This window comes from Dreissena polymorpha, chromosome 11, assembly GCF_020536995.1.
Source record: "Dreissena polymorpha isolate Duluth1 chromosome 11, UMN_Dpol_1.0, whole genome shotgun sequence".
Taxonomy (NCBI): Eukaryota; Metazoa; Mollusca; class Bivalvia; order Myida; family Dreissenidae; genus Dreissena; species Dreissena polymorpha.
The window spans coordinates 70,993,331-71,014,115 of NC_068365.1; the positions used below are offsets into that span (position 1 = coordinate 70,993,331).

General features: G+C 36.9%; 1 protein-coding gene and 1 long non-coding RNA gene across 2 annotated transcripts; one reads left to right on the forward strand and one right to left on the reverse strand.

Annotated features, from left to right (window-relative positions):
- The first annotated feature begins 5,209 nt into the window (after window positions 1–5,209).
- Window positions 5,210–6,418, forward strand: LOC127849926 (uncharacterized). Its single transcript, XM_052382672.1, has 2 exons — window positions 5,210–6,023; window positions 6,246–6,418. The coding sequence occupies exons 1-2, from the start codon at window positions 5,210–5,212 to the stop codon at window positions 6,416–6,418; spliced, it is 987 nt and encodes a 328-aa protein (XP_052238632.1).
- A 7,118-nt stretch (window positions 6,419–13,536) lies between these two features.
- LOC127851098 (uncharacterized) lies at window positions 13,537–17,107 on the reverse strand. The gene is made up of 2 exons (XR_008035664.1): window positions 16,772–17,107; window positions 13,537–14,579 (listed from the first exon to the last, which is right to left on the reverse strand). It is a non-coding gene; the product is annotated as an uncharacterized LOC127851098 (long non-coding RNA).
- Between the last annotated feature and the right edge of the window lie 3,678 nt (window positions 17,108–20,785).

Sequence of the window (20,785 nt, forward strand, 5' to 3'; positions counted from 1 at the left end):
TTTCTTTAACTAGTACAATGTATTACGGTCTTTACGTGATGTGACTGTGCTATTGTTTATGCAATTCTTTATCGAAGTTAAGTGTATACGAATAGTCAAAGATTTTTGGCCTCACAGTATCTCGAATCTGTAAAAAATTTGAGCATAAATATAACGTTTGTATGTCCATTTATCAATCGACAAACATAGATGTCCATTAAGATGGCGGAACAAAATTTGAAGAGGAAATACGATTCAGGTCCTCTAAATAAATTATTTACCTAAGGATAACTTTTTATAAGGGTATCCTATGTTTACCATTTTCCTTCAAAACCATCAAGCTATTTCTTTTTTATAGTTCATTTATATGCTGCTTACTAATCAGTTAACGTAACGAATAGGGCGGTACGTGGCGTTTCATTAGAAGTAAACTTGATGATAGATAATTTACGATTATTGATGCCCATGCGATTTCAGGACATACAATGCGCTCGAAAATAGCAATGTCATACCTGAACGTTTCTCTTAAAGCGGGTATATACGATCTTGTCAAATATTTATTAATTAATATAAAATGTGTAAAAAACTTATTATACATATATTTCAATATAAACTAAAATAAAAGTTAAGAAGAACATGTGTCGAAAAATGCTGAATAAGCCAGATATTTAATTCTGAAATCGAAAAAGGCTGTACAGCCGAATTCGCCAGCATGTATATCATGCATGTACGATGTGAATCTAAATTTAGTTTAACGGTTCATTTGAAATTCCTGCAGCGATATCGATTCATACGACACACGAACACTTACTAAAAAGACGAATGCATCGGTTATTGTAGGAAAATAATTACGAATTATCTTCGTCACAATCGGCTCGGGGCGCTAATTTGTATTTGCTGTATTTTATGAAATTCGTCTTAAATGTATCATTTTTCTTGCATATTGTGTGTTATTATAACATATTTGTATCAATTTTTTACAATTCAGCACATATAAAAATCGTATATACCCGCTTTAAGCTCACATATTTGAGTGTTATTTTGTTCCGCCCCATATGTCTTGTATCAATTGAATGATTTTTTTAAATAGAAAACCTGGTGCACATTAATCGCTCTTTAAGACCGTGTGCAGAAGTAATAAGACATTCACCCAAACCTAATGTAAGCTTCACAAAATCGATTCTGAACCTGTAAATGTATGTACGTTTTCATGTGCATTTTTAATGGTTTTCATGAATATATCCTTTAATTTTTGACTCGTATACAAAAGACGCAGAGTAGTTGTTGCAGAAGCGCATTAAAGTCAAGGGTTGCGTTTGAAGTCAAAAATGGAGAATTCGAGAGATATTGCTGCCATATGAACTGCCTTATTGCATTTCGGTTGCTTTGGGCGCAGCAATGCGTTGCGTGGTAGTAGCACAATCGAGAGCACCTTGCGATACAATAAATAGCTTGTCAACAAGGTGTAACGAGTCTTTGAGTGTAGTTGTAATTAAAAACAAACAAACAACATATTGTTGTCAACCTGAATCTGTACAATTTTATGTTTATGCGTCTTTTGCATTGCAAATATATAGAATGGATGTTCGTAAAGGCTTGAAGGACGCCTCTGATGTTAAAAAAGTATCGTAATTACTCTGCTGTGAAATTGCCGTAAAACCAGCCTGGATAAAAGATTGTTATGTGACACGTGGGTATAAACGTGGTCACGCAAAAAACTCGATGTGCGCTTTTTTTCGCCATTTTCTTTGTGCAATATTGTAATGAATCATAACATTTTGTTATACCCCATACAATAAAACATGTTTACTAGTAAATCATAGTAATGTGGCATTCTATGACGCAGGAGTCAACAGCTGTCGCAAGGTAATACACTGTACGGGTGTTTACAGCTTGTTTCTTTAAATCTCTTCATGCACGAAGTATTACTTTACAAGGGAACCAAATGTGACGCCAGAAAAGCGTCGCGTTACATGATGAATGCGATACAATAATGATCTCAAAATGTTTTGCTAATACAAGACCGCTCATTTTACATACAACGTTATTCGCCCACAACAGATGTTCGTGTTTAATGAGCCGCGAGTCCGCACAGGCTAATCAGGGACGACACTTTCCGCTTATATGTTATTTTTAGTTTGAAGAAAGTCCCTCCTTACCGAAAATCATGTTTAAGCGTAAAGTGTCGTCCCTGATTAGCCCGTGGGGACTGCACAGGCTAATCTGAGATGACACTTTACGCACATGCATTAAACCCATTTTTCTCAGAACAAGGCTCAAATGAACCTGTACGTTCGTAATCATTTACCCGACATGGGCGGACCAGGAACCAACCAATATTCGCCGAATAACAACACTCTGTCATAGGGGCATTTTAGCCTATTAAAATAAATGTGCAAGAGATGAAACTAATATATATTTCGTAAATGTAAACCAGTTAAAAAATCCGCGACCATCCTCTGCATTTTTTTAATTTTCCGACCAATTTCTTTCTAAGATGACATCTGTGGAACGTCGTTCGGATAGACAATAGATTCTGCTTCGATTACACTGTCATCAGCGTACACACAAATAGTTTGAAACAGTTATGAATATCGTTGTCGTTTGAAGGAGTATGAAATTTCAATCCATTGGCATATCTATTATTCTCAAAATGTGAATGTAGATCATTCAAAATGAAAGAAAATAGAATGTTGGATAACATGTTCGCCTTGTCTTACTCCCAATGATCATGACAAATATTTCGATATTTCACCATTACACATGATACATGATTTAGCGTTATTGTACAATTAATTAATATTTTTAACAATATTTAAGAATTTTCCACTTAAATTGTACTGGCCTAACTTATACCGCAATAATGACCTATTGATCGTATCAAAGGCAGCCTTTAAATCGATAAATGCACATAATAAGTTTTTATGCCCCCGGATCGATAGATCGGGGTATATTGTTTTTGTCCCGTCTGTCTGTCATTCTGTCCCAAAATTTAAACCTTGGTTAAAGTTTGATAACTTTTGCAATATTCAACATAGCAACTTGATATTTACAATGCATGTGCATCTCATGGAGCTTCTCATTTTGAGTGGTTAAAAGTCAAGGTCATCCTTCAAGGTCAAAGGTCAAATATCATTGTATTTTTCATTACTTTTTAATATTGAACACAGCAACTTCATATTTGGCATGCATGTGTATCTCGTGGAGCTTCACATTTTGAGTGGTGAAAGTTCAAGGTCAATGTCATTCTTCAAGGTCAAAAATTACAAAAAATATAATTTCTCCATTCAATCTCTTACTTGCTTATCGTGGAGCTGCACATTTTGAGGGTGAAAGGTCAGGGTCATCATTCAAGGTCAAAGGTAAAAAAAAAATCAAAGCGGCGCATTAGGGGGCATTGTGTTTTTGACAAACACACCTCTTGTTTGTTTAAGTTCTGAGAATAAAAGCGCGTATAAGACAAACATATTGTCAGCTGTTGAAAGATTATAACGGAAGAACGTTTGGTGTTTGTCAATAAGGTCGTATTTCATGATAAATTTTTCTAAACGTATGTTTGAAACTCAATATAGCTATTGGTATGTAGTTAGAAGGATCTTTTTTTTCGGAACCTTTATTTTTATGCCCCTCTTCGAAAAAGAAGGGGAATCTTGATTTGCTGGCTGGCTGTCGGTAGACCAGTCTGAATATCGGTAGACCAGTTCGTTTCCGACTAATAACTCGTCAACGGAATGACTGATCGTCTTGATACTTCACGTGTGCATAGGCCTTGGACAGTTGATGACCCATATTGATACTTTATACTTCACATGTGGATTGAACATTAACATTGGAATTTGGGTTACAAGATCAAAGGCCAAGGTCACTGTTACACACGTAGTGTTAAATCATTTCCCATCAATAACTCGTCAACTGATTCACCGATTGGCTTGATACTTCCCATGGACATTGGTCTTGGACAGTAGATGAACCCTATCGAAATTGGGGTAACTAGGTCAAAGGTCAAGGTCACTGTTACACACTATGTTTTAAATAATTTCATATCAATAACTCGCCAATTGATTCACCGATTGGCTTGATACTTCCCATGTTAATTGGCATTGGACAGTAGATGGCCCCCATTGAAATTGCGGTCACTAGGTCAAAGGTCAATGTCACTGTTACACACTAAGTATGAAATCGTTTCCGATGAATAAGTCGTCAACTGTCACAATAAGTGTTAAAATTATTTCCGATCTATAGTTCATCAACGAATTGACCGATTGGCTTGATACTTCACATGCGCATTGGTCTTGGACAATATATGACCCCTATTGAAATTAGGGTCAATAGTTCAAAGCCTTGAGCCAGAGGGAACAACTTTTGAACCTACGCAAGGCAGAACAACTTCGTGAGAAAAGATGGAAAAAGGCCAAAGGACCTGCGAGACAAAGAGAAATCGGGCAAGCTAGAGAGCAGCATGGAAGAAATTACACAGTTCCTAACTGAAACGCACTGATGATATCCGAGACGTACCGTTTGGCAACTGCCAGAGAATAGAACCAGTACCAGAACCCACAACACCTCTAGACAACAAGATACCTACACTGAAAAAGGTCTCAGAAGTAGTTCAAAAGGCAAGAGCTGGGTCGGCCCCAGGAATAAATGGTATCCCTTACAAGGTGTATAAGATGTGCCCTAAACTTCTTCGACGCTTATGGAATCTTCTAAAAGTGGTTTGGCGGAAAGGTAAAGTTCCAGATTGTTGGCAATAGGCAGAATGAATATTTACACTAAATTAAAAGGATTCGAAGACCGTCAGCCAATTCAGAACCATTTCCTTACTGAACGTTGAGGGGAAATCTTTGCTGTGCTGGCCAAGCGAATGACGAAGTATCTGACATCAAACCAATACATTGATACCTCAGTGCAAAAGGAAGGCGCCCCAGGGTTCTCTGGTTGTGTGGAACATACAAGCGCCCCCAGTCAGATTATCCGGGAAGCAAAGGCAAACCAAAAACACCTCACTGTTGTCTGGCTTGACCTTGCCAATGCGTATGGATCCATACCACACAAGCTAATTGAGACCGCACTGAAGCATTACCACATCCCAGACTATGTGCAACAGATTATCAATGGATACTTCAGTAACATACAAGTACGGTTTGCTGTAGGAGAACAGTCAACAACTTGGATAAGGCTCGAGAAAGGATAAGTAACAGGCTGCACTATTTCAGTCGTGCTATTCGTGATGGGAATGAACTTAATTATCAATGCCGCAAAGAGGGAAACCAGAGGACCAAAGACAGCCTCCGGGATATACCTTCCATCCAATAGAGGTTTTATGGATGACCTCACCGTAACTACAACGACACACGTGCAAGCTCGTTGGGTTCTTGGAGCATTGGATGAGACAGTGACTTGGGCAAGAATGAAGTTCAAACCAAAGAAATCTAGGAGCTTGGTAATCAAGAAGGGAAAGGTTACTCAAAAGTTCACCTTCCAGGTACAGAGCGAAGACATACCATCCGTAGTAGACAATCCTATCAAATGCTTAGGAAAATGGTACGATGCCAGCCTTAACGACACAAGCAGCATAAACCGCACCAAGAACCAACTCCAAGAAGTTCTGAAGCAGATAGACCAGACATCACTTCCTGGGAAATTCAAGGCATGGTTATACCAACATGGATTGTTACCAAGACTAATGTTGCCTCTAATGCTGTATGAGAAAGCAGTTTCTACTGTGGAAGGCATTGAAAGAACCATCAACATATACATCCGTAGATGGCTAGGGGTCCCACCAAGTTTCACCAGCATCGGACTGTATGGGAGGACCAACCAGCTCCAACTCCCAATATCATCAGTTGTTGAGGAGTACAAAGTTGCTAAGGCCAGGATGGTGGTTACACTGAAAGAATCTTCTGATGACCTGATCTGGATGGCAGGCATAGAGACTAGAACCGGAAGGAAGTGGTCGGCAAGCCAGGCGGTGTCTCAAGCTGAAAGTATACTGAGACACAAAGACATCGTCGGAACTACTACGGAGGGCAGACAAGGGCTTGGTATGATAAAACCACAGCGATGGAGTACGGCAGATAAAAGAGAGAGGAGTCAGATGGTGCAGAAGGAAATCAGGGCGAGCGAAGAGGAGAGCAGAAGAGCCTGATCAGTTGAAATGGGTGGACAATGTGCCTAGAACAAATGGACAACAACAGAGAGGAAGTTGACTTGGGCAGACATCTGGCAGTATGAGCCGCTAATACTCAAATTCCTGTTAAGGTCAGTTTACGACCTGCTGCCATCCCCAACCAACCTCCACAGATGGGGTCTAGTGGAAGACCCCAGATGCAGTCTTTGTAACAAGCCAGGCACCATGGAACACATCCTGTCATCATGTCAGACTTCGCTGACACAGGGCCGCTACAGATGGAGACACGATGCTGTCCTTTGGGAGTAAGCAGATGCACTTGAGCGCGAGAGAAGGAAGAAAAGAACAGCAAAGAAAACAGCATCTACAAAGATCAACTTTGTCAAAGCAGGAGAAACAAGCACAAAGCAAGCTCCTAGAAACACGTGGATCTTAGATGAATCAGACCAATGGGAGATGAAAGTCGACTTAAGGAAGAAGCTGGTCTTCCCCGAGATCGTCCAAACTACACAGAGGCCTGACATAGTGATATGGTCCACCAAACACAAGAAGCTGGTGACTATTGAACTCACCGTCCCATGGCAATCAAGGTGTGACATGGCATATCAGCGGAAGAAAGCCAAATACACTGATCTCTTAGACCAGTGCAGTTCCCGCGGTTGGAAAACATGGCTGTTCCCAATCGAGATTAGCGTAAGAGGCTTTCCCGCACAATGACTGTGAAGGATGCTTAGTGCCCTAGGAATCAGAGGTGGAGAGAGAAAGAGAGCTGTTGGGAGACTGGGTCAAGCAGCAGAGAGAGCGTCGAGTTGGCTATGGATTAAGAGGGAGGAGAAGAGCTGGCAGCTAACCACTGACCCTTAGTGCCTGATCAGCACTGCGGTTCCACCGCCCGGAGAGTGTCCTGGGATTAAAGGATGAAACAATTGTTGATGGGCGGCTCCCAGCTGATGAGTCAGTGGTTTCGTTCAGCACAGCCTGTATTCAACACAACACATTGTGGAGGGGCATATGTCTCCGACCGCGGGACACTTGTTATAAATTGAATTGATTAGCCACATTTTCCAAGGTACATTACCAGAGCTAAAAACTCTGTTAAATTGTTTAAAAAATACATTTTTCATAATAAAAAGGATGCTTTAATGTGGTCATTTAGAATATTATTAATGCCGCATGCTTTGTTATTTTAAGATAATTTTATGATATGTTCGATTTCTTCAAATGTTATCTTCGAAACTTAATTTATTGTCAATAATAAACTCTTAATACAATGATTCAGGCCAGCGTTTGTCATTAGACTGTTTTAGAGATATTTAAAAATATAGTGGCCTGTTCCCATATGTAGTTTCTACTTTCATGAAAGACAAAGTCATGTTAGAATATAGAGTTTAAGAAACAGTTCTGCCATTTAACAAGCTTTAACAACTGGGGGACTATCTTCAAAAATCTTAGCCAACCAACCACAGCCAGCATGTTCATTTGGTCAAATCAATACGAACCAGAGAAGTCTTAGCGGGACATTTTCACGTTTCGGTTATTTGAAAAAAAAATGAAAAAACAAGTTTCAGATTTGCAAATTTTCGTCGCAGATATGATATTTGCGAGAATACAGTAAAACTGAACATTTACAGTGCTCTAAAATATTTATTATATCCATCCTCTTACGATTTAAAAACATGAAATGTATAAAGTGTTACAAACTTGAAATGATTGAATAATTTGGAGAGTTATGTTTGAATCGTTATATTTTATATGAGATTACGAGTATTGCTCTTATTCAGTATAAAATACAACATTTACTGTATCTGCACAAATGGCCGAGTGATTTTAGTGCTAGACTTAAACTCAAAGGGTCAGTGCTTCGAGCTCAGTTGATGATTACTTTTTTTTTGTATACCCCCGGTAGGGTGGCATATAGCAGTTGAACTGTCCGTCAGTCCGTCTGTCTGTCTGTGCGTCCGAAAAACATTGGCCATAACGTTTGCAATATTGAAGAAAACAACTTGATATTTGGCATGCATGTGTATCTCATGGAGCTGCACATTTTGAGTGGTGAAAGGTCAAGGTCATCCTTCAAGGTAAAAGTTTTAAAAAAATCTAAGGGAAGTAACAAGCTTTAAAGGGAGATAATTTATATTTATCATTTGGCAGGTACATATAATTTTTCCAAGGGAAGTAATATTAAAAATAAGGGATGTAATCAAAAAATTAAATAAATCAAAGCGGCGCAGTAGGGGGCATTGTGTTTCTGACAAACACATCTCTTGTTTCTTTCTTTAATTGTTTTCTTTTTTTAACTAAAGCTCTTTAGCCTCCATATAAAGGTGACAAATTCATATATTATTCATATAAACTGGTCTAATGTTTACCGGATTTCAGTTACTCTTGTAAAAAAAATGCTTATAACACAGCTTAGGTGCATCGTTGTCAAGAATTATGGAACAGATTCCCGTTTTATAATTGGAAGAAATGTTTACAACTTTGCAACTAACGTGATGTGTAGCCTCAAAGCGGTGACGTATGCTAAAATAGCCGCCAAAAAAATCAATTTTATTATATTTTGAACAACTTTGTACCAACAGAAAGTAACTTATTAGATCACTACAAACGTTTTAACCATTTAGAAGAGATCTACTTTGCGAGTGATACAGGAAAACGTTGAAAATCAACGATATATTTTTGGTGACCTGAGTCACTTTCACTTTCCCGAGTAAACAGCGATGTAAATAAACTGATTGTTTGTAAACACAATTTACTTGGAGGACACTGTATTTTGAGCTCAAAACAAGTTGTATTGCTAATTTTTTTATGGCAATGTCCAATAGCAAATATATATTGTTTTTTGATAACCTTTATAAATAAAATATGAAAAAAATCGGTAAATAATTACGGATCGTTACCTTTATAGGGCCTTTAAAGCATATAATGCGAACTTCAATACATGCCAAAAACTGTGAAAAGGTCCCTTTAAAGGATATGCAATATTTTTACTTTTTCATTTTAGTTCACTTGTTTGTTTTTATGCCCCCGGATCGAAAGATCGAGGGCATATTGTTTTTGACCTGTCTGTCATTCATTCATTCATTGCGTGTGTCCCAAAACTTTAACCTTGGTTAAAGTTTTGCAATAACTTTTGCATTATTGAAGATAGCAACTTGATATTTGGCATGCATTTATATCTCATGGCGCTGCACATTTTGAGTGGTGAAAGGTCAAGGTCATCATTCAAGGTCATAGGTTAAATATATGGCTTCAAAGCGGCGCAATAGGGGGCATTGTGTTTCTGACAAACACATCTCTTGTTTATTCCATACTATACCAATCACATTTCTTAGGTTCAAGTATTGCAAACATTCATAGTATGAAGTAGTGGCCGATATAGATTTGCACACATTTTTTTTACAGGTCACTTCATAGCAAATACAGGAAAACTGATATTATTGTTGGAGATACAACCAAACAGTGTAATGCTGACTAAGATGAGAGTCTTTGTCGTTAACAATGTAAGCATAGCTAAATCGAACATTAGATCTTTCGCGAAAACAAATCTAAACTGGGGCGCAATTAAAACATACTATTCCATTTTACGATTGTTAGTGCCTTAAGTCCGTCGAATATCGTAGTGACCAAATGGATGTGGCCTAAATATTTGTATTTTTTCTTTCAAGATGTATCTGTATAGTATAAATTTTTAGGGTATTGAGTCTACTTAACGAAGCGTAATATTGCTGATCGCGGTTTTATAAGCAATTTATAAATGTCATATTAAACCGCTTATATGGGTAACCAAATTTTACAGTATTATGAATAGTGGTTTATTCGTGTTTTGAAAATTTTCATATGATACTGGATTTCGAGAGAATTTGTTGAAATGTAAAATGTTCAATTCATAGAAAGCATATACCACGAAACATGTTCCCCATTAGGCCTATAGCGATGGAACTATGTTTACATATTTAGCGTGTGTATAAATTATTTTTTAACTGTCCAATTATGCTTTGGTTTTATTTTGCCGTAACGCATTCAGCAGACTGTAAAAAGGGGAAATAATTAAAAAGTAGCATTTGTGTGATAACATTAAAGTATGAATACTTGTCGTTGTTTTTTCATTTAATTATTTTTCAAACTAACGAGACGTGAATTTCACTAGATACAGATTGAGTCATACTAATAAGCCTGAAAAGACGCAGTGCGATCTCTTTCGAGAATAGTTATCAGTAGCCAATTTTATTAATCTAGATAACTCTTATCCAGCGGGTAACTTTTGGTTACCGGTGTCTTTAATGTAAGGATCTTTTTGGGGTAGGGATTTTATAAACGAATAGATATCCGAACAGGTGCACGTTTTGGTAACATTTTGGACAATATTTAGCCGAGGTATTTGACTTCGGTTATTTTTATCCGAATAAACGTTATCTTCTGGATTGGCTAAAGCTATTAATATTTATACAATTGGCTGCGGATGGTGAACTCTGTACATTGTATGTGCTTTTATTTTGAGGTTTTCACTTATGTACTCATCCATTATGCATACACTCCATTATATATAGTCTTTATTAGAAATAATTTGAAGTTAATATAGGCGATACTGTGTGAAAGTCTATCAAATCGTCGAGAACATTGGCACTTTAAAAAGGAATAGGCATATGTAAAAAGGGTGGCGTATAATAATGGAAGGGGCAGCATATGTTAAACGAGTGGGGCATAACATGGAAATGCGCTGTCATACTGATTGAGCTTAATGCCTACAAAATAGCATTACTATAATTATAATCATGACAGCACACCACTTCGTAATAGATGCTTTTAGTATTTATTTATTAACATGTATTGTTTGTTGAACAATAAAACTGGTTGTTTTATGATAAATACGTTGTGGAAAAAAATGTGTTTGTTTCCTTTTTAACCATGTTTTCCGAAGGAAAAAAAACTGGTTATTAGATTGGCGAATGTCGGTGGGCGGGCGGGCCGGCGGGCTGGCGGGCGGAACAAGCTTTTCCGGGCCATAACTTTGTCGTTCATTGTTCACCATCAAATAGACGGTGTGTCACGCAAAAGAATTATGTCGATATCTTCAAAGTCAAGGTCACAATTTGAGTTCAAAGGTCAAAAATGACTATAAATGATCTTGTCCGGGCCAAAACTTTGTCGTTCATTGTCAGATTTTAAAATCATTTGACACATTTGTTCACCATCATTAGACGGTGTGTCGCGCAAAAGAATTACGTCGATATCTCCAAAGTCAAGGTCACACATTGAGTTCAAAAAGTCAAAAATGGCCATAAATTTCACATTGAAAACCTGGTTTTGTGACAATTTTGTCCCTTGTTTTAATGTTTATGAATAGTCGGTTTAAAGCTATATTGGGTTTTGTTTAGCTAAATTAATACAGGTACTCGGGACATCGAGAGCTGAGAACGTGTTGACAAATCTGATATGATTCTCTGATTTGCATTTAAGAACTCGACATTTGTGTGTGATTTTCTTTTGTATACACACACACACACACACACACACACACACACACACACACACAACTATTTAGAAGTAAATGGATAACCCAGTTGGAAAGCATGTTGCGTCTTGTACAATGACTGAACAAAGTATGTCAAACAATGAATTATATATAAACATATATTGATTGTACACATACCCATCTAACGAAAAGTCTTTGCCAGCAGTTTTGATTGAAATACATTATTTAAATAGTTTACAAACATTACTAGTATATGCATTTACCTTTGCAGTTTTTTTTCAACTTTTTGGGAAGATAGCCCATGGCTTTGGAATTGGGAATTTTATCGGCATTTTCATGAAATTGGGAAAATAAATTCATAAGCCTTTTTTTCCACATGAAAAGTCCACTGATTAGGGAAATACTAAATTTGATATAACTCTTTATAATCATTCAAATTAAAAGAACAAAATCATATAATACTTTGTTAGATGTAATTGAACTAAAATTGAGATAAAATACGCATAAAACTTCTTTCTAAAAAAAAAAATATTTTTTTTTTGTTTTTTGAAAATTGGGAAATTTTTGCCACATTTTGGGAAAAAATATACTTTTTGGGATTGGGAACATAGCCGAATTTCGGCTATAAAATCGGGCCAAAAAAAACCCCTGCTTTGGATAACTTTATTGTCATTATTTTTGGTAATATTTGAATATAATCTGTTAAACTGGTGTATTAAAGTAATTAAGGTAACATAGTCAATAAAACATAAGTATACAATTGGTCTTTTTCGATTAATATTTGAATTTATGACAGTTTGCTCTATTTACAATGTCTGTCACAGTTTGGCAAAAATATTTTTATCCAAAACTAAATTTGCAAAAATGGAATCTGTCCGAAATTCCATCAGGATTGGCATGACCGAACAACACTTCAATGGCGACCTTCTCGATTGAAGCATTCACCGGGCGCAGGTGGACCATAAACTTCGTTTAATAGAAATTAACTTGTATTATTTGCTTAATTATGCTTTACAATGACGAAATATTTACAGTAAAAAATGATTTATATTATAATAGTGGGGAAAGGCATCTTGGAAAGGGCCTAAATACGTTGTTAATGTGTTGCCAATATTCTTGTCATTCTGCAAAAGTGTGTAATTGGAGAAATATGTAGTATCGTTTGCCATGAATAGCGACTGAATACATAAAATATGCATTTAAGGAAGATATTTGTCATTTTGATACCATTAAGTTTCTTTATATGCTGCATGGTTTATCTGTATAAATCTGCTGAAGTATTTGCAGTTAAAGACATTCAACGTACTACAGAGTCACACAATACAAATACCCTAAATGTCCTATCGTAATAATAAAGATGCAAAAATGCCCGAAAGCCCCATAGTAAGATAATATTGTGTGAGAGAAAAACATCAGAAACTTGTATAAGGTGTGCGCGAATATTAAGTATAATAAAACAAACAATATGCATATTGTCGGATTTTTTAAATGAATGAAAACTAGAATTCGGATTTTCCTTACATCTGATTTTGGAAGTTTTGCTCGAGAGTCCTGAGCATTTCAGTATTGAGATCAAATCAAAATCAATAGTTTGATTACGATCTGCACTTTAAAAAAGTGCTGATATGCCCATTCTTTTAAAAAATGGATATACTTATTTTAGAAATAACTTAAACATTTTCTGCTAACTTGTTAATTCAAAAGTTATAGAATTTCATATAGTGCAATTTGGTAAGTTGTGGATCTTCTTTTGCTATAATGGAAACTAACAGTTTTGTGCAAGCTCCGCATTTTACCAATAGCTTCTAAGGAAGATTTGTTCCAAGCACTTGAATACGGCTATTTTGAACACCTTTAAATGTAACAAATATATATAAACGGAATGTCTTTGGTATAAATAATTGAATTGATTCATTGTATATAGTGCACATACTTGTATAATAAGAGTGTCAATAAACTGATATTTATTGTGCATACATCAAAACGTAAATATCAACAAAGATAAACAATGCTGTGTATTGGTATAAGCTAACAACCGGATAAACAAACACCGAGGTAAGGAATATTCGTTTTACTTTAAACATGAACAATTTACTGGTATTTTCAGCATTCATCTGATGAGGGTATTGATACAAATGAGTATTATAATGTATATGATTGTTTTAAATAATATTTGGCTGAATCCCAACCATGTCCTTCGTTTCACAGTCTTTTCCACAGATGGCCTTTTATTTTATATTGAGGCATCAATATATGTAGTGATTTAACAGTCATGCAACGTTTCGTTTTGGTTTGAATGGCTTCTTTTCAACGCTTCGTTTTCGTTTCCTTGCTGGTCTTAAGTGCTTTGTTTTGGTTTAGATGGCCTGTCAACGCTTCGTTTTGGTCTAATTGGTCCGCTTTCAGAGCTTCGTTTTGGTCTAATTGGTCCTCTTTCAAAGCTTCGTTTTGGTCTAATTGGTCCGCGTTCAAAGCTTCGTTTTGGTCTAATTGGTCCGCGTTCAAAGCTTCGTTTTGGTCTTGTTGGTCCGCTTTCAAAGGTTCGTTTTGGTCTAATTGGTCCGCGTTCAAAGCTTCGTTTTGGTCTAATTGGTCCGCGTTCAAAGCTTCGTTTTGGTCTAATTGGTCCGCGTTCAAAGCTTCGTTTTGGTCTTGTTGGTCCGCTTTCAAAGCTTCGTTTTGGTCTAATTGGTCCGCGTTCAAAGCTTCGTTTTGGTCTAATTGGTCCGCGTTCAAAGCTTCGTTTTGGTCTTGTTGGTCCGCTTTCAAAGCTTCGTTTTGGTCTTATTGGTCCGCTTTCAAAGTTTCGTTTTGGTCTTATTGGTCCGCTTTCAAAGCTTCGTTTTGGTCTTATTGGTCCGCTTTCAAAGCTTCGTTTTGGTCTTATTGGTCCGCTTTCTACATCTCGCTTTGATGTTAGAATATCATTTAATGTGTCCAAGTTGCGTTTCTGTCTCAGAGAAACGTTTTCATCCTCCGAAGCAATTATTTCACCTGCAATAACAAAATATTGATCTGGTAATCTTTATGCATGATATTGAACAAAAGAAATATAAAAAACGACCAAAATAATATACCAAATAGGATTTATGATCAAAACATGATATTCGAACATATGGCACAGTCGCCATAGTTCAAACTGCTAAAATTAAATCAGCAAGAAATGTAGCCATAGGTTCAGTTTCAGCAAAGAAATGATATATCAAAATAAATGTGTGTCAATCAATTCTGTCATTCGCAAAAGCATGGACTCGGGTTGAAACGAAAACTCGAGCAGAAGTAAAAGTAATGCATAGTTTTAAGAACTGAGCTCTCATAAAAGAACATTATATATCTGATGCATGAACGAAAATAACTTCCAAACTATCGATTCATATCTACAGATAAACATTTTTCTCCTTCTTGACAGTTGATATTATATGCACCGTACTTTACGCATGCACAACAAAACGCAAGCTCGTTGTTTATTCGCAAATAGACAACGCTGGATCGAAATTTATTCTTTTAATGAACGGGGAATAAAAGGATAGAAATCAGTCAATTTCAATTTAATTTTGATTCTTTAAAGATATTGATTTAGGTTAACCATTTTAGAACAAAATTTTGTCTGTAACAACAACAGCGAGTGTATTGTTTTTAAACTGAAAAAAGTGAATTTGATAAAGTGTTATACTTTAATGATTATTGTAGTGTAATTGATAAGTAAAATCGGGATAGTTCGATGTATCGAAACACAGATTTCTTGTTTTATATCAGACAAAAAATATACACATTTGTAATTATTAAACAAACACATACATATTATTCAACTTGGACTAAACTTTCTGGAACTAATATGAATGCCAATTTTGAACATATACAATTTAATAATCAAGCACGTTATATTATTTTTTTTAGTAATCTCGTGCTTAGATGTGTCTAAAATTAAGGAATATTTTTAAACGGTAAACAAACTTATTAAAATCCCATAATTATAGATATTATTGTTAACACGACGATGCTTAGAACTGTTAAGCATGGTTTAAAAAGGTAGCCGCGTCATGTGAAAATAGGTATCCTGCCATATACATATACGCAATCTGGGCCCGTATTCACAATTCTAATACTTAAGTTTACACAAAAAGAAGAATATTCTTCGAGTTGGAATATTCCCGAAGTGCTTTAATTTTCAGTCAAACTTTGCAATAAATGACTATCTTCATCATTCTTCTATTAGAAAATTGTGTTATGGACATTTGTGGTAGTCTGTATATATTCACTCACTTGACTCATTTTTCTGGGTTTTAAGTCTATTTGTATTTTTAAGTCTAAGAATGGGTCGGTGAATGGGCCCTCGCCAGGCCCTGTCCTCTAATGAAACCATGCGTGACTTTATAGATGACCCGATTTAGGTTACCGTAAATCTAAAACTTCATCTTATGAAAAAATTAATTAAGTCTATACATGCACATGTCTTTGTTGATTAAGTGTATATACATATTTTTCGATTTGAATAAAGTCATTGAAAAAGGAAAACATTATATTTTTTTTTATTATTATTTAAATGTTACATTATAATAAAAATTATGTTCGCTGTACCGGCCTTTATCTAGAAATTAACAGCACTTTTATGCCGCCGAACACAGATTTGTAGTCTATCATGGGGAATACAAATGTATCTATATTGCCAAAAAGATAAATTAATTAACAAATACATATAATTAATACCCGGATAACTTCTTTATATAAAAGTAAATAATATTTAAACAGTTAATTATTAATTTAAAAATCTTTCGTTTCAATTTTGTACTTCATACTCATGTACCGGTAAATACAATTCACTGTAATCATTTCGTATTAAGTGAGCTATTTTCAATAATACAACGAATATTTCTATTTTGATGAATGTATCATCTCGATATCAAAGACGCATTTGCAATCAACATAATGTGTTTGACATTACAAACTGTTAATCGCATAACGCTTTGAGGTGCGTTTGTTAAGATAAGCATGTATATGTCAGTCAAGTCTAGAATCAGTTTGTCAAATAGAATAATCTTAATCCCACCATTTTGCAATTCAAGTGGTGTGTGAGTTATTGTCAAAATGATAAACATCTTAAATTAAGATTGCCTGTCAGATGCTCATTATAATTTATATATTGTTAATGTATTTATTGCACACTCTCTTTATGTACGAATACTCACCAGTTAATTCAGCTGTCCCAAGGCCGATGAAAATAGTCGAACCCACAACGAACAAAACTAGCAGCTTCATTTTGTTTCCTCCCTGAAATTCAAACTTCTCACACAAAATTCACAAACTGAAGTATTCTAGAAATGTATGCTAGTTAAGTTGGTTTAATGTTCACAATCACTGCCAAGTGTCGAAATATGTACTGAAATTCCGCACACTTAATGTAATTTAAATGTTTCAATTCCGATTACGAAAGTCGCCAAGTGATTTATTACGCAGCGAAAGATGTCTTGCAGATTATATAATTTCACTGCTTCTGCGTTGAGAGTAAAATGAAACAAACCCAGCGTGTGTCGCGATTTTATGCCTCATTTGATACGTAACCGCCGAATACAATACCCGTGACCGGATGAGTCCGTACAAATAGACTGGCAACCGCGCTGGATCACAACGTGTTGGAGCAGATCAAGTCGCCAAATTCTTGAATTCTTCGCTTTTTTACAAGGTCTTCATCAACAAAACTCACTTTGTTTTAAACTTTGGTTACTGCCTTATTACGTTTAGCGGTACAATATCAATCTGACCTACAAATATAGGATCTTGCATGAGTGGTCGTTTTGTATTGAATTTATCAAACGAGTCATCTAAATAAAGATGAAACGACGCTTGCCGAGTTTTTATCTTGATTTAGATGACGAGTTTAATAAATTCAATACAAAATGACCACGAATATAAGATTCTATTTATAACATGACCGACACATTTTCTCTTTATTTTATGCTCTTTTCACCTTTTTATTACATTGTAAAAGAGTTTAACTGAAGAAATGTGCGGAATAATGACGTCATTTCGTCACAAAAATGACGTCATTTCACAGTTAAATAACTAGTGTAATAACACCCGTGTAATAAACAAGATTGAGCATTACGTTATTTCACTCCTGGAGCGTAGGTCATGTTATAATTTTAATTCAAATATGTTGTATGTCCTTATGTGTTCTGTTATATCTTTCTTTGTAATCTGGAAAGTAATACCATGCCAATCTCTAGGGTCAGTGCTTACTCAATTATTTTAGACATCTTTGTGAAAAAAAAAACAATTCATATCGAAACGCATACAAAGAGAAAATAAAACGAGACAGGATGAGAGGCAATATAGACGATATTATTAACATCATAAACAGCCAATTATTATCTAAAATGATAAACATTAAGTATAATCCTGAAAAAAAACAATGAGCTCCATAGTTTTCCACCTTGAACCTACGATAGTCCGATTCAGGGGTCCATAAAATGATGTATTATGTTCTGTATACATTACCATGTATAGCTCACGTTTGATACTCTCAAAAAGCGTCGATGGCGCTCGGTTCTTACAAATAAGTTAGTAGGACACTATCATAACAAACAGCAATAAATTACCAAACAAATGTTTTACATAAACTGAATGGTGCTAAAAATAAGTAAGCAATAAAAGGTTGAACAAACTTTTACAACATTAAACGCCTGTTACGGGTTCCAGTTTTTCCGGGTAAGTACGTATAAGATTAAGAAAAACAGATTAAAAAATATTATGACTAAGTATCAAAATATCCCGTTTAGGGCTTGTTTTGATCGTCCTGCTATTGTTTCCTACACCAAGAGTAACGCAAAATGAAAACAAGTTATTGGTATTTCTTTATTAGTATTTAAGAATAACCGGGGCTCATACTGCCGATTGCAATCGTTGCGAAATGCGAACGTTTTAGAAAAGTGGCGATACAATAAACAGGCCGTGTTAACCAACCTATAAGAGTGCTTAACCGATAAACAGTGATTAATAGATCTTTTAAGGAGATTATGTTTGTATAAATGTTGAACTTAATTTTTAGTTCATTGGCGTAAAGGACCATTGTGAAAACAGACCGTGCTTGGTCCATACGTCAATAATTCCTAATTCCACGACAAAATGAATAAAATATTGACGTCATGGGATAGAAATATTGATAGTAACACTTGTTAAAAAGTACTATCGTTAACAGCCAAATAGCAAGGTATTTAAAGTTGATAAACAAAACACAGGCCCGTCGAAAACAAAACACGCCTATAACAACAACCGGTGGATTCTAAGTCGAGAGATTGAAATACTTCGGCGATGGATCGACGTACTCAATCGATGTAACGAGATACTAAGTCGACGGAACAGATGTTCTATGTTCAATGGACGAGGTAATAAGCCAATGAATCGAGATACTTAACCCAGAAATCGAGGTACTTAGTCGACTGAACGAGATTCTGTGTTGAATGGACGAGGTAATAAGTCGATTGATCGAGATACTCAATCCAGAAAACGACATACTTAGTTTACGGAATGAGATTCTGTTGTAACATAGTTGACGGAGAACACAATGACACGATAAAGGTAGACAGAGTCCATTTCTGATTTCATTGCGTTTATTTCTGCTTATTAACACAACACAACTTTTTAAAATGTTTGTCATGTACAAGATACACGCCAAGCCCGCAGCGGGCCACGGTCGCGACAGCGAGAGAGCGCGCCTTCTATCTTCACTTGCTCCAGTAAGACTGCCATATTAATGTAGATATAAACAACGAAAGCTTTGATAATTGTTACGCATGCAATTCTGATTGACCGTGTAAAATCAAGTGTCTATGACGAGGGCAACGGACAAATAACGAATACATACGGAATTGACCGAATGTTGACACGTAAGGTATACAAATATCCGTGACCGGTAATTATTTACGTTTGTTAACCCGAGGCTAATGATATGTTGATCCAGTTGGCCGCCTATCCAAGACCGCATGAAATCTGGGTCCGGTTTAATAAAAAACTACAAAACCCGACTGTAGTCGGTTGACTGTGTGGTCGACTGACGCTCGTCGGCCGCCAACTGACCACTCGTCGCGTTCAAGGAGCAAGTAGCCGCGACTGTGGTCGCACGACGGTGTGGTCAGTCGACTGCGGTCGTGGTAGTCGCTATTTTTAGGAATATTACCACTTCCGCCATCAACATTCGAAGGCGAAAATACACGCGAGAAATGGAAGACGAAGACTGCAACCATTCGAGTCAGTGCCATTCGTGGTCCAAAAAAGATATAGATATTCTTTTAGAGCTTGTTATCGAGAACAAGAACCTGCTGGAGGGAAAGTACGGGCTATTGGTGACCGAGGCAAACAAGAGTAAAAATGGCAGGAGATTGTGGCAGCCATAAACGCGTGTGGGGATGCGTTGAGGACAGCAAACACTTATAAAAAAAGCTACGGGACATAAAGAGGAATGCACTAAACTGACCACTCGTCGCGTTAAAGGTACCAGCAGGAGACTCCCAGACAGTCTGACACGGTGCCAAGACCGCCTTGACACCTGCAGGAGACTCCCAGACAGTCTGCGACAGTGCAAGACAGTCTCCTAGACCGGCGGAGCACCAGCAGAAGACTCCCAGAAGGTGCCAGAAGTCCCCCAGACCGTCACCTTCAGGAGAATCCCAGACAGTCTGCGAGGGTGCGAAGACCGTCTGGGCACCAGCAGGATACTCAAAGACGGACTGCTACGGTGCCAGTACCGTCTAGGCACCAGCAGGAGACTTTCAGACAGTCTTTGACAGTCTATTGCAGGTGCCCAGACGTACTTTGCAATATCGCAGACTGTCTGTGAGTCTCCTGTAGCTGCCCAGACGGTCTTGGCACCGTCGCAGTTTGTCTTGGAGTCCCTGCATGTCCCTATCGGTCTGGGAGACTGTTTGGGAGTCTCCGGCTAGTGTCCAGACAGTCTTGGCATCGTCGCAGACTGTTTGAGAGTCTCTAGCAGGTGCCCCGACGGTATGGTAAAATTTCTTGCACCGTCTTGGAGTCTCCTGCAGGTGCCCTGACTGTCTTGGCACCGTCGCAGACTGTCTGGGAATCTCCTGCTTGTGCACCGACGGTCTAGTATATTCGTTTGGCACCGTGTGCGAGTCTCCTGCCGGCGCCCAGACGGTCTTTCCACCATCACAGACTGTCTGGGAGTCTCCAGGATTAATAAT